This window comes from Falco biarmicus, chromosome 14, assembly GCF_023638135.1.
Source record: "Falco biarmicus isolate bFalBia1 chromosome 14, bFalBia1.pri, whole genome shotgun sequence".
Lineage (NCBI taxonomy): Eukaryota > Metazoa > Chordata > Aves > Falconiformes > Falconidae > Falco > Falco biarmicus.
The window spans coordinates 2,122,230-2,136,400 of NC_079301.1; the positions used below are offsets into that span (position 1 = coordinate 2,122,230).

General features: G+C 51.6%; 1 protein-coding gene across 2 annotated transcripts; it reads left to right on the plus strand.

Moving 5' to 3' along the window:
• The first annotated feature begins 514 nt into the window (after positions 1-514).
• Positions 515-7,897, plus strand: TBX22 (T-box transcription factor 22). 2 transcript variants are annotated; one of them, XR_008825578.1, is made up of 9 exons: positions 515-873; positions 974-1,103; positions 1,368-1,469; positions 1,704-1,878; positions 2,071-2,235; positions 2,555-2,619; positions 2,702-2,787; positions 5,624-6,999; positions 7,049-7,897. XR_008825578.1 is itself a non-coding variant. In XM_056360127.1 (8 exons), the coding sequence occupies exons 1-8, from the start codon at positions 738-740 to the stop codon at positions 6,232-6,234; spliced, it is 1,470 nt and encodes a 489-aa protein (XP_056216102.1). In that variant the 5' UTR covers positions 515-737; the 3' UTR covers positions 6,235-7,897. The 2 variants fall into 2 exon arrangements, 1 of the variants encoding a protein (XP_056216102.1); XM_056360127.1 differs by having other exon boundaries at positions 5,624-7,897.
• The last annotated feature ends 6,274 nt before the right edge of the window (positions 7,898-14,171 follow it).

Consider the following 14,171-nt stretch of genomic DNA (forward strand, 5'->3'; position numbering starts at 1 on the left):
CCCACAAAAACAATCAAACAAACAAAAAATACACACACACAAAAAAAAAGCGGGGGGAGGCAAGCCAGAGTCTCTGTCCAGTGGGGGACACTGTGGCATGATATGCCGGGGACACGGGTAGGGACACACACACAAGTGTGACCTGCCCGTTGGGCAATGCCCCCGGGCCTGGGGGTCACCAGTGCGGCCAGCACGGGCACGGCTCCCCTGCTCCTTTCTCCTGCTCCTTTCTCCCTCTCCTTTATTCCCTTTTTTCTCCTTTTTTACCCCCCCCCCCCCCCCTTCTCCTCTTCTTTTTGTGCTGGTTCTGGTTAAACGTTATTTGCACTTTTGTTGGAAAAGTGGCCCCTAGTGTGCAATTATGTCAAATTTCTTAGAGTTTTACAATTTAATGGAGAACAGTAACTCTTTTATTGATCCTAGACGGGGCCGGCTCCTCTTCCCCCGCTCTTCCCCTCCACCGCCCGCTCTCCCCTCCCTCCCCCTTCCCCCCCCCCCGTTACTCCCACGAAATGTCACTCAATGTTTCTTATGCTCCCACCAGTTTCCAAAACAAACAGTGGAGCCTGCAGCCGCCCGTTGCCTCAGTTGGATGCAAGAGGATCGCGCCGTGGCCGCTGCCCCCCGACGGGAGCCGTGCGGCGGCCGGGCGAGGCTCGCTGGGCACCGGCCGGGATGGAGCCGCCGCCGCCCGCCTGAGCCCCGCGGCCGCCCGGGGGGACCCCCGGCCCCGGGGGATGGCGCTCAGCTCCCGGGCTCACGCCTTCTCGGTGGAAGCGCTGGTGGGACGCGCGGCCAAGAGGAAGGTGCCGGATGGGCGCGACGAGGAGCGCGGGGCCGGCGGCCGGGAGAGCCGCGCAGCGCCGGAGCCGGGTGGGTACAGCCCGGCCGGGACCCCCGGGGCGGCGGGGCCGGCCGCCCCCTGCCCGCCCCGCAGCCCTCGAGCCGCCCCCTCCTGCTTGTCTTTCCGCAGAGAAGCGGCCCAAGGCCGGGGCCGAGAGCCGGGAGGCGGGGGCCGGGGCGCAGGTGGAGCTGCAGGGCTCCGAGCTCTGGCGGAGGTTCCATGAGATCGGCACCGAGATGATCATCACCAAGGCCGGCAGGTACCGGCCGCACCTCCGGGCTCGCCCGGCCTTCTCCTGCCTTTCTGCTTGCGTGTCGGGGTTTTTTTTGGTTGGTTGGTTGGGGTTTTTTCCCCTTTCATCCCTCTTTTTTTATATATTTTTCTCTCTTTGCGGTTTTTTCTCTCTTTTTATTGAGCTTGAGTTTGTGTTTGTTTTTTTTCTCCCGACGCCCGTTTAGTTTTCCAACTCCCTTTCGCCGTCTAACCGGCAGTTCTTGCTCAGGACCTTCCCCTCTGCCCGCAGGAGGATGTTCCCGTCGGTCAGGGTGAAGGTGAGGGGGCTGGAGCCGCTGAAGCAGTACTACATCGCCATCGACGTCGTCCCGGTGGACTCCAAGAGATACCGGTACGGGGGGGCGGGGGGGCGCCCCACGCCCCCGCGGGATCCCCCCGGCCGGGCTGAGCGATCGCGGACCGCGCTCTGCTCAGCCCCGTCTGCTCCAGGGCGCCTACGTGCAACGGGGGCTGCCCAGCCGGGGGGCCCGGCGGGCTCGCGTGAACGTAGATTCTATAGAGGGGCGTCGGGGGTGGGGGGTGGGGTGGTGTCTCCGCCGCCTGACCGCGGCCCGGCCCGGGCCAGTTACGTCTATCACAGCTCGCAGTGGATGGTGGCGGGGAACACGGACCACTCCTGCATCACCCCCCGGCTCTACATCCACCCCGACTCCCCCTGCTCGGGGGAGACCTGGATGAGGCAAATCATCAGTTTCGACCGGGTGAAGCTCACCAACAACGAGATGGACGACAAGGGGCACGTAGGTGTGGGGTAGCCCCGCGGGGGGGGGGCGGGGAGAGGGCAGAGCATCCCCCCGGGGGGCAGCGCGGCCGGTCCCTCTCTCCCCGGGGCTGCGGGCTGGCTCCCAGCCGCCTCTTGCACCAGGTTTGGGTTTTTTTCGTTTTCCTGCCCTCTCCGTGCCGGGGGGCTCAGCCTGCCTCTCCCCCCGCAGATCATCCTGCAGTCCATGCACAAGTACAAGCCCCGCGTCCACGTTATCGCCCAGGACTCTCGCTTCGATCTGGCGCAGATCCAGTCGCTGCCGGCCGAGGGGGTGCAGACCTTCTCCTTCCAGGAGACCGAATTCACCACCGTGACGGCCTACCAAAACCAGCAGGTACCGGGGAAGGGGGACGAGGGGGGCTGGAAAGCCCCAACGGCACCGGGGACCGGAAGATGGAGAGCCCCGGCGGGACTGGGGACCGGGAGATGTGAGGGGACCGGCGTCCGGGAGATGGAGGGGACCGGGGACCGGGGGATGGAGGGCATCAGGATCCAGGGGATAGAGGGCACCGGCGGCACCGGGGACTGAGGGATGCAGAGCCCCGGCGGCACCGGGGACCGGGGGATGGAGGGCACCGGGGGATGCAGAGCCGCGGCGGCCGGTGCCGTCACGCCGCGGTCCCCAACGGCCCGTTTCTCTCCCACCTTCTCAGATCACCAAGCTGAAGATCGACAGGAATCCCTTCGCCAAAGGTTTTCGGGACCCCGGGAGGAACAGGTAAGGCCTGGGGCCGCCCCGCCGCCCGCCCCGCCGCGCCCGCCGCCCCCGCCGCCGCGCTCAGCCCGGTCTCGCCCCGCAGGGGGGTCCTGGACGGGCTCCTGGAGACCTACCCCTGGCGGCCCCCCCTCGCCCTGGACTTCAAGGCTTTCGGCGCAGACAGCCCGGGTGAGTGCCCTTCTCTGCCTTCGCCCGTCCCGTTAATCCCCGCCGCCGCCGGGCTGCGCGGCCGGAGGGCTCCGCGGGGCGGGGGGGGTTCAACCATGAAGATAACGAAGTGGGTCCAGAAAACGAGCCGGCCGCTAGCGCAACGTTTTGGGGAGCCGATTCCACGTGTTTTCGGCCAAAAGTCCTGTTAAAATCGATGTGAGAGGCAGAGCAGCCGCCCCGGGAGGAGGGTGACGGGCTGCCGTCGCCGCCTGGCGCAGTCCACACTTAGACGCGCAGGGGAAAAAAATAACTCACTATGCAGGAGGCTAATTTAAAGTCGGGTTGTTGTGGCTTTGATCCTGTTACGCTAATTGTTTCCAACCCGTTTGAAAATATTAGCTAAAAACGGGGTAAAAAACCTCCTGCAGCCGGCTGCTTCTGGGCGAGCAAACGCCTTGTGCATCGGAAATTAAAATTGTCTGTTCTTCAGGCTGTAGCAGCCAGACAGTCCGTTAGCTCCACAGAAATGCAGGGAAGAGGGAAACGTTTTCCAGGGAAAACGATCTCCCTCCGCCCGACAAGCGCATGTCAGTCTTTTACAGCTCTTTTCCAGAAAAAAAAAAAAATCCCAGCTTTTGGAAGGTATTATTTGGAAACTGATTATTCAAAGCGCGGGGGGGTGGGGGAGTAACAGACCATGTGCATGCTGGAGCGCTCCAGTTTGAGTTTAAATTCTCCAGTTTAACTCTCATTGCTGTGCGGAACCCTTCAGTGCTGGGCACACCAAGTCACTCCTGTCCGCAGGGAAATAACTGCAGAAATCACCGCAAAATATCATGCTGCACAGGCATAGAAATGGGGAGACATAAGAAATCAGACTCGGGAAAGATTAAGAGGTTTACGGGTTATAAAGAGAACTAGGGTTTTTATTGTTACGTATTTAGAAAAGACCTTATGCTAAAAAGCACCTTTTGAATGTGTTTGGCCGGCTGCTACGGAGCCGGCGAGAGGAGCTGATGGGTGGGTTGCAGTGGGGAATAAGAGAGAATCTACTGCAATGTTCATCCTATGGATGCTAAAATATTAGAGCTTCCTGGGATATTTTTTCTTTCCCCTCATCTTAATGTAATTGGTATTTTTCTTCAAGGTCAGTTTCCTGGGCTGATGATTAGTGAGTTCTCCAATCTCACTAATAATAAAAATGTATTTCTGAAGAAAAACTGAAAAAATAGAGATCCCAAAGCTCTAAAACCAGAAGGTAAATTAAAAGAAAGCGTGAACAATATGCTGAAGAAAGACTTGGCCACAAACTTAGGATTTTAAAGCCTAGTAGAAACAGCAGAAAGCGTCTGCTCCTTGAGCTGCTCTGTCATCCCCGCTGCGATCCCCATCCCCAAGCGTGTCCTGGAAGTCATGCGATGTTATTGCTCAGGATACCTTGAAGCAAATACTAACGCTCGTTTGCTCTGCTATAGCCAGCTGCGTGGGGCTTCACTCGCTGCCTCGCACTCACAAATACCGGCTCGGTCACATCATGTTACATGACCAAAAGTCCCTGAGCCTTGGGAGGGTGTGAGGCCGTGTACACCGGGGAGGACCGGATCCCTGCCCTGCTGATGTCAGTACCGTAACAGCCGCTGACATCAGCGGGGAAGGGTGAGATGCTCAAGCCAGAAAACATTCCTGGATTATAGCGACTAGGTGCCGGGTCATCCAACCTGTAAGATACTCTGCTTGCTGGAAGTTTGCAAAATTAATTTGCAGCGTGTCCAAAATCTTGGTGTTCTTCTAAGGTCCGAAATACTCGCAGCTATGGCTTGGTTATACAGTTGATTCTGTGTTGCTGATGGCGTGTAAAGCCTGACCAGATCACATCCAGGCAGTATATCACTTGGAATTAAATGTAAATAGAGAAAATGGATCCACATTCCCTTCCTTTCTTTCCCAGTGACTTTGGTAAGGAATGAAAATAAAGGGGTGGTGGGGGTGGTGGGGGGGTGGAAACGGTTCTGGAAGAATGCGGTAATGAATGTGCAGCAGAGACATACGCTCTTAAATGGTGTTAGATGAAACCAGCATCTGTTTAGCACCAGGGCCGGCCGCTCCAGAGCATCATTCCCACGCCAGAGCAGCCGCTGCCTCTTTGGTTTTGCTCTTGATGTTGCTCCGGAGGAGCTCTGAGCCGGTGCAGAACAGTGATGTTATACACCAGTGGCCTCAGCAGCGCTCACGCGTGCGAAGCGAGCCGGTGTCACTTTTCTACCAAATTATGAAAGTGTTCATTGATTCATTTCAGAAAGGAGAATGTTAAAATGACATGTGCATTTAAAGTTTCTGGAGACACCTACAGTATTCAAGGGTACGTTTCAAATTGCATGGGAAGCCAAGTAAAATTAGTCAATTCCTGTGAGCAGGAAGGTACAAAAATATTCTCCATCAGGCTGAATACATTTTTTTGTTCTTATATACAAGGGGAAAAAGCTGCCTGTAATTTGCACAAAAAAATAGGAAACTTAAAATAGCAATGACGTACATATAGCAGGGGAAGGTTATCGGTCATGTAGCGGGGCACAGACCCGGCGGGTACCTGTGTATGTGGAGCTGAACTTCACAGTCGTCCTGGTCAAATGAGTGGGATTGGGCATGGGTGAATATTGGTCTTAGACAAGTGCCAATTAACAACAACTAATAATTTATGGGCAGATCTTCCCATTTTCCAGGAGCTGATTTTTGGAGGAGGTTTGTGCTTGGACAGATGCCGGAGCAGGGTGGTGTGGAGCAGGAGTGCTCCAAGGGTTCCTCGGCTGTGAGCATCAGCTAGCCCAGCCTGGATGATTTCTGTTTTCATTTTCAGGCGGGAGCTCCAGTTCTTCACCGGTGACCTCGAGCGGTGGGACGCCCTCTCCTCTGAACCCCTTGCTCTCTCCGTCGTGCTCCCCTCCTACGTTTCACTTGTCAGCAAGCAACATTGGTGTGTCGTGCCCTGAGAGCTACCTACACAACCTCAACCTGCCCCTCTACTACAAGATTTGTCCTACAAGCTTCTTAAGACAACAGTCTCTCATTTTGCCAAGCCACGAAAAACTGGGAGGCACCAACCCGCATCTTTTACCCCACTTCATGGTGGATATGCCCAAACTGTCCTCCCTCGGCATAGCCAATCTGAAAAACGCTAAAGCTGAAGACTTAAACGGGCAGTGTCTACAAGTACCCAGTTCTGCTAGTCAAATGCTGTATGGATTACATGCATCTGGAAACATTTTCCCATCAAGTCCCATTGCTCGGGAAGCACTTAATTGTTCCTTACATCCTCCATATGGCTTGTGTGGCTATAACTTCTCTGTGCCATCTAGACTGATGAATGCAGCGAGCCATTTCAAAGTGAGTGACAGCATTCCGGCTTCTCTGAGAGATGGCAGATGTAATCACTCTAACTGGCACCCGACAATTAACCATTGCCTTTAGTGGAATTATATAATATTTCTAAGCATTGATATGTAAAGCAAGCCTTTCCTTCCTTCGTACCCAAGGGCTCGCTAGTTATTGACTATGAAATACTGCATGGGACAGGAGTGGGATGTCTAGGCATTGCATTTCTTTTGTGGGCAAACGTGTGGGGTGGTGGTGGGGTGGTGGTGGAGGATTTGGGAGGGTCTGAGGTGATCCACAGCGAGGTGATGCCTTTTGGTGATATTTATGTCATGGTTGTTAGGTTAAGAGCAAACTGTACAGTCACCTTTTTGATATTTGCACTCTGAAGTGGGAACGTAGACGTATACATTTCTACAAATATGTTTTCTCGAAACTGTCTCTCTAGCTTGCCTCTAGTTAGCTCAAAGCCCTAGCGAGCCTCTGCTCACCCAACCAGAGTTTTTCCTCTAATTTCAAAGGGACTGTACCAGGCCTGGAGTTGGCAGAGGAGCTGTATTTGGCCAAGTGCTTGAGCATGTTCTCAAGTTCCCGTGGCTTTAATGGGTCCTAATTAATGACATGAAAGTGCCTTGTTCTCCAGGACCCAGACGACTCAGTTATCAGAGTGGGGACATAAATCCAAGTATTTTCTGCCAAGGTAAAGAAAGACAGGGTAGAAGATGGATGTGTCCCTACCTTGTGGGGATGAGAAAGTGGAGCCTGATGCAGCGGTGCCCCAAGAGCCCTCCGTTCCACACTCCTGCTCCCGGGGATCTCTGGGAGGTGGTAGTGCAGAGCGGCACCAGTGCTGATGGCGAGGTGAGAAGGAACAGAGGATGGGGGTCACACATCTCCCCCATGGCGAGAGCTCCATGCTGGGGGATCTGGCAGATACATCTCAGAGAGCTGAGTGGGATGAAACACCTCTGGGAGCCCCAGGGAACACAGAAGGTCCATCTGGAATCACATCCACCAGCCTGTGCCCGAGGGAAGGGACAAGGATGCTCCTGGCTTGGTCCCATGGGAGAATGCAGATCCCTTCTGGAGAGATCTCTAAGGGCTCCAAAACATGAGATTTTCAATTCCTTCTGAAAGCCCTGTTTGTTTTATTATAACCCGTGGATACTCTTGTTATTCCTGTTAATATTCTTTAGCTCCCAAGGGAACAATATAACCCACAATAAGATGGGGCACAGGTTTTAGTCTTTATTTGATCAGTGCTCAGTCCCTACCTAAAGCCAAATTTACTACCTGATATTTGACAGAGATTTGGAAATAATGATTCACTGGGACCGGCTGCATTTTGGGATTAAGTTTAGAGAATCCTGTATTTACAAACATAATGCAGCACTGTGTAGGGATTAAGTGCAGATTGAAGAACCAAAATTGGTAGCAGAGCTTTGGGTTTATTTTCATCCCTAACAGACAGCAAATTAAGAAAAGAACTAGCAGTATCGAAAGCTGTTACAATAACAAGAAGTCAGACTGTTACTTTTGTGAGACTTTGCTAAAAATCAGACAATGTTGTTTTCCCTAATTTAACTGCTTTGAGTATTCACAGAGCCCCTGGCGATACCAGAATGAAATGGTGGGCCGTGCTTGCCTTGCTAAATGGTCTGTAGAACTGTAAAAATGAGCAAACCTGCTTTCTTGCCCTGATTCTTAGCAGTTTATTTCACTACTTTTATTAAAAAAAAAAAAAATATTCATTCAAGAGTCCTTATTTCCAAGCCATCCCTCACCACGGGTAGGGGCCGAGTTCCCGTGGGTGAATCCACTGCAGGGGCTGGGATGGGCTCTGCAGATCTCTGCAGATCCCTGCAGATCCCGGCTCCCCGTGGGCCGAGTGACCAAGTGCCGCCCCCCACATGTGGTTATACTTTTGGGGAGCTGGAAGGCTCTTCCAGATCAGTCACGGATTCGTGGGTGGATGCGATGGGTAACTTCCAATTTTCCAAATATTTGCGGTTGCATAAGATATTCCAGAGTTGCTGCCATGAGCTGGTGATCCAGAAAATTGGTGTTTGTCTAGTTAAAATTGTGACTGATAATGACTAGAATAGATATTTTCAGTATGGACAGTTTTACAGTGATGGCTATTTAAATTGAGATCATATACATCCCATCCACTACAGCTGAGCAAATGCTATCTTTGACGGGACCCACCTCATTGCTACTCCGAGCATGTTTGCAGCTGGGCATGGAGCTTCCCAGAGCCGCTGCTCACCCTGTGCCTTTTGGCATGAAACTACAGACCCGGCACTGGGGTGCTGCGCTCCCGCAGCGATGCTCCGCTCACTCCAGCCGAGTCGGGCTGGGTTTTGATGCGCCTGCCTGGGTCCCGTAGGAGCCCTGTTTTCGCCACCCTCCCCGGTCACAGCCACAGGGAAAACATGCCCAGAGCCTGGTCCCTGCAAGGTACCTGTGGGTCCCTTGGGTGCCAGCACCGAGCTGCGGGCAGGATGTGGCACCCATCAGAGCGGCACAGGCAGACGCATGGATCCCAGTGTGCTCCCTACGAGAGGTCACTGCAGCGCAAGAGGCACCATCCGACCCGCGTTAGCTGAGGTCCATCTCTATTTCCTTTGCCTTTATCTCTCACCTTTATCTTTTCAAAAATCACTGTAACAAATGACAGAGATGCCGGTGGTATTTTCAGGCAGTCTAGCTCTCTCTCTCCATTCCCCGTGGTCACCCGGTGCCGGCCGTGGCTCCTTGCCCGCAGGGGGGGCTCGGCTGCATCGTTCACACCGTAACACTGGTCGCTCTGCTGACACGGGGCAAACTCTGCCCCATACAGTGGGTAACCTGCACGCTGCTCTCTGGGGGTGCTTTGCAAAACGGCTGCTGGTGATAGGCGAGCGGCAAAACTCGTCAGAGTAAGTCAGCACAATAAATTATTAGTCATTAAATGGAAACTGGGGGAATTGAGTCAATATTTCAAGCAGGACTACGCGCCTATAAATACAAATACATCACATGCTGCTTTGCTGTGCCTCCCGTGGACATTACTTGACAACCTGGGGCAACCGCAAAAGTTCATAGTTCTTTAGACTTCGGGAAGGGACGCAAACACGCACCCAGTGTCACAGCACTGTTTTTAAATGGGAACAGGGAGAAAATAATCAACGAGGTTAAGATTAAGCTTGCTGAACAATCTTTGCTATTAGTCATTTGGGAAAACAAAGAGGAGTTTGAAGTTACTCGGAAATGTCTGATCCCATTTAGAGCGCTTGGCAAATAAATTTGGCCGTACCAAGGGCACTGTGTCCGTACGCGACGCTGGGACATGGGATGGGCTCAGAGCTCAGACAATGGGAGGTTGATGTAAAAATCAAGGAGACAGAAAACCCCAGTGATAATGTTTTTAATCAAAGTGCAGTTACTATCCAGTTTCACCCAAATTTAATACACCTATTGGGGAAGGCAAACATGTAGAGGGACCGTCAGATGTAGCTTTTTGTGATCGAAGTGCCTTGGTTTACATTTGATCTTCTGAGGTTTGGTCTGTAATTAGATGATAATTTGTATCACAATTATGCAAAACAAACGAGAATTGGAGAGCAAGTTAGACCAGAAAAAATAAGCACCCAGAACATTTGAAATGCATCCAGTATTAAAATGATGTACATGTGTGGCTGAGGCCGGGGGGACATGCTGTTCCAATAAAGCTGCAGAAAGGGAAAAGGCCGGTATCGGTTCCTACAAAAGTTTCAAATGCTCGTGTTTACAAATTTGTATTGCACATTAATATGTAAACACAGGCTATTGGAAACAGATGACTCCGCAATATTTACGTGTGCTTTCTTCTTAGTTTTGGGTGTCTGTTTGCCTCCTAGAATACACGAAGTATGCAGTGACTCTTTTAAGACACGGCTCAGAAAGCCAAAGAAGAGATACAGCATCTGAAGGTGCACTGTTGACAGGGGCAGTGCTGCGGCAGCTCCTGGCCCTGGCTGTGTTTTGGGTACCAGCTGCACGGGGGTGCGTCCCCCGACTCCTCCCAGGCTTGTGCCACGAGCTGGACTGCACTTCGCAGTGCTACAAGTGGTATCTCGTTCCTTGGTGTTTACACACTGAATGTATTTCACAATTTTCCTCATCCCATGTCACTCAGAGGCACTGGAGTCATGTCATGCAGCCATGGCATCACCCGGCCACAGCAAGCAGCCCCATCCACGCCGGCTCAGCAGCCTCTGTGCTCCACCGATGCTGCAGTCACAGAGCGCTGGAAAAACCCCAGCTTTTAAAATATAAAGAGTTATTTCTTATAAAATAATTTTGAAAAGAAAAACCACCTCCCTTGCAATGTCAATAAAAGCTTGTGACTTGTGAATCCCCTTTTCTTTCACCCGTTGGTTTGCATTTTCGGGTGCGAGCTCCAGGCACCCCTTTCTGCGCTCGGCTGTGTCTGTGCAAGTCGCAGCCTCCCAGCCCCCATGGAGTTAAAGCTGGTGTCGGACAGCCTGGATGCAGCAGGCGAGGGTGTTGGGAGTTATACCGGCTGCAAGGACTTTCGCAGATGTTGGGTACGACACTGCAAGCTGTTCGTGCTTAACAGAGCCCTGCTCTCCCCGAGGTCGTGTCGTTTCTGAATGTTATAGTTATTTATAAACTCACTTCTTCCCCCTGTCCCTTCGGTGACGTTCACAAGAAGGACCTACCGTCCACTGCCATACATCAAACAATTTCCTCCCAGATCGCTTATCCTAAAGCACCAAGTTTTAAGTTTATTGTAGCAATTAAGTACAAGAAGTAGTCCAGGTTTTGTGAAGGACCCTTTGAGCTTATAAATCAAACAACACAAACCAGCAAGTAAAATTCAAGACCTTTCTGAAGAGGAAAACACCAGCGATAAGGGAGAAATCCCAGGAAAAATAATACTTGCTGTCTAAGGAGGCAGATCCTGAACAAAACCAGAGAGGGGCTCGGGATGGCTTCTAGCGCTCTGAAGTCTGAAGATATATTAGATGCACTAAAAAGTTTTTCAGGTATTTTCCCTTCTTTTAAAAGCCTCGCTCTTTCAGGTTTTTAGAGAACGGCTTTTTGGAGAAATTCACTTTTTCCCTCTTGGCACTGGCTCCAGATCTCATCTTGGAGCTGGGTCCCAGCTCCAACAATTTCCTCCGGGTCCTGCCCAGCAGCTGGGAGCACTTAGCAGCTCATCCGCCCCGTTGGGCTCACCTGCCTGAGCGAGCCCTGACAGGTCCATCTGCTTCCAGTCAGGCCTGCAAATAAAACAGGGCCTCGACTCTAAAAGGAAGAAAAGAGTAATGGACCTGCACGGTTACTTAGAGTTACTCTTGCTGTTACTCCAATGATGCTCCAGGGATGGATGCTGCCTCCTGCCCCGGCTGCCGGTCCATCTCACTGAGCTGCTGCATCCCTTCACCATGGACCTTCAGCCTGAAACCAGCAGAAATCCTCTTTTTTTTTTGTTCAGGTTTGGGAGGTGTTGCTGTTGCCCTCACCAGGAGGTTTCAAATACACGATATTAACCACCAGTCAGCGTCGCTGTGGGAAACACCACGATATCTGTTTGCACAGTCGGATGCTGCCCTGGCTGTGCCCACCTTACCCCAAGCACTCGGTGGTTTTAACCATCATCTTCTATCATAAGTTACTTTAAACAACTTGGAGTTTCTGCTTTTGATGGGATGCTAAATGCACAGCAGAAACCCCCCTGTATGTTTAAGGCAGTTTGGTGAATTTGGGGCATGGGATTGTGTGTCGTGGGTGACTTCAGTGCCAGGACAAAATGGAGCGATCCGGGAGGCTGGACTGGTTTATCCTCAACTGGCACCGTGATGCTTTCCATGCAGATAGCCATTTTAAAATAAATAAATAAAAAAGAGCATAAATCCAGATACAGAGTGGCATTACAAGTGCTGAACTGTTCATAATACTGTGTTAAAACTAAGAATTTATATCAGGCAATGGAGCACAAGGAAGGCAGCTTGGAGAGGTCCTGTGAGCCCCAAAGCTGTGGGGCCGGTCGAAGGCAAAACCTCCCTGTCTCAAAGGCACCTTCAAGTGAGTCAAGTAAGATCCCATCCTCTTGCAGGCCTTGAGGTTTAGGGGCTGGAATTTGGGTTTTTTCCCCACAACAAGAGCATTTTGCATCTTTCCCTATGAATATTTGCCTGGAGCTTTAAAAGCAGGAGTGTGAGCCACAGGCACCGCTGCCTGTGTACAACAAACAGGTTTCATTTAGGTTTACCCAAATACCTGCGTTTCTGCAGTCTTGCAGTGGTTCATTATGTATGAAAGTGTTAATAAACTTAAAGTGGAGAACCAACCGTCTTCAAAATAAATTGATCACCAACCTTTTCACCAACCTTTTTTCTTCCATGGAGTAAAAGCCCTGCTGACTGCCCAGCCCTGCTCAGGACATCAGGTACCGCATGTCTCCATTTACTAACAACACTTTTAACTTCAGCCCTTTGCTGGATTCTTCTTTTATCTTCATTAAAAGTCTTACTGTAAAATTAATCAAAGTTGATAAGCTATTTCCTGTATCGTATTTCTTCTAACGTTATCAATATTGCTAATAAAAATATAGATTGAAACAGCATGTTGTAATGTCCAGGATATAAGCCAGATCCTGCTGCAGCTCAAATAAATATGAATTCGGCCTTTGGCTTTCATAAAAGCAGGATAATGTCTCTATCTGGGCTATTCTAACGGATAACATCAGCCCCCTTTTCTTCGCTTCTCAATACTACCAGAATTTAAGAATTTAGACTGGTAGAAGAAATGTAACTCTAGTTTCCTGGAGATTTTCGAGATTAAATGAAATCAAAGTAAAGCGAAGCCCCAGACTTTGTTTCCAGCTGAAACAAAACCCGACATTCCAAGAGCCTGGGCGCTCTGCGAGGGCGGCCGCTTGCCGTGTTGGGTGCTGCCGTCCCCCGTGGGAGGCTCCGGAGGGATGTGGAGGGAGGCCAGGGGAGAGCTCACCTGGATCCTGCCAGCTCCCGGGGCTTCACCCCCCTTCCCAAGCCCATGTCCCCACTTTCTGAGGTTGTTGTTTGGGTGGGTTTGTGGGTGCTTGAGAGGCACGCGTGCCAGTGTGTACCTCTCCCTAGGACTGGCTCCTCTCACCACTTTGAGGACCCTATGGAGAGTCCAGATTTCTTCAATCCAGCGTGTATGAACGGTCCCTCCGAGAGCACGGCCCGTCAGCTGCTGCTCCCAGGAGCGGGGCTGCCAGGGGTGGCTGATGAGACAGCAGCAGCGCCCTGCGCCAGACCTCAGCTACCCAAACCACCAAAAGATCACTGATTTTTAAATTGGTTTTGAGTATCATTTGTGCAGCTGGAGTCATGGACCATAAAAAGGAGGAATTTCACTGGGTAGGTCTCCTGGACACAGAACAGAGCAGAGGATGGAAATGAGATCCAGCTCTGCTTAAGCTGAAATTTTTCAGAGGAGATGGCGAGTACCTCTGCTAGCCATCACACATCAGGCTCGTGGGGCAGGGATGCTCCTGCATCCACTGATGGCTCCAATCACCCCGCGTTGGATCCAGACCCTGCTTAGGCTCCCGCTGGGCAAATTGTCTCCAAAACTTGGAAGCATGTGGGTCTCCTTGGGGCTGGAGCCCTCGCCAGCCAGAGCCATGGCTTGGTGGTAGCAGGGACCGGGTCAGTGTCCCCGCAGCTCTCCCCATGGATTTGGTTTGCAGCAGGTGAAAGAAAGCACAGATGGGTGATTTTCAGATAATTTTTCAGTTAAAAAAAATATTAATCAAAACATCCCTGGGGTAGGGGAAAGCTTTTCAAGTGGTTTATTTGCAGTAATTGGGCTTGGTCAGTTTTGATCTCAGTATTCCTGCCCAGACAGCCACGCTCACCCCAGCGCCAGCCCCCGTCCTGTAGATTTTTTTTTTTTTTTCCTTAAAATAGGACACACCTGTGAGGACGGCAAATTTCTTCAAGACATTCCTGATCTGGAGCGTATTAAACCGATATTTTTGTTTTGTATTTTTG

What these genes read in the sequence shown, in the direction of transcription:
- TBX22 (XM_056360127.1), top strand. Translation starts at nt 738, where the DNA reads ATGGCGCTCAGCTCCCGGGCTCACGCCTTCTCGGTGGAAGCGCTGGTG. An exon ending in GTGGACTCCAAGAGATACCG is followed by an intron (nt 1,470 to 1,703) that starts GTACGGGGGGGC and finishes GGCCCGGGCCAG; the next exon opens with TTACGTCTATCACAGCTCGC. An exon ending in TTTCGGCGCAGACAGCCCGG is followed by an intron (nt 2,788 to 5,623) that starts GTGAGTGCCCTT and finishes TTTCATTTTCAG; the next exon opens with GCGGGAGCTCCAGTTCTTCA.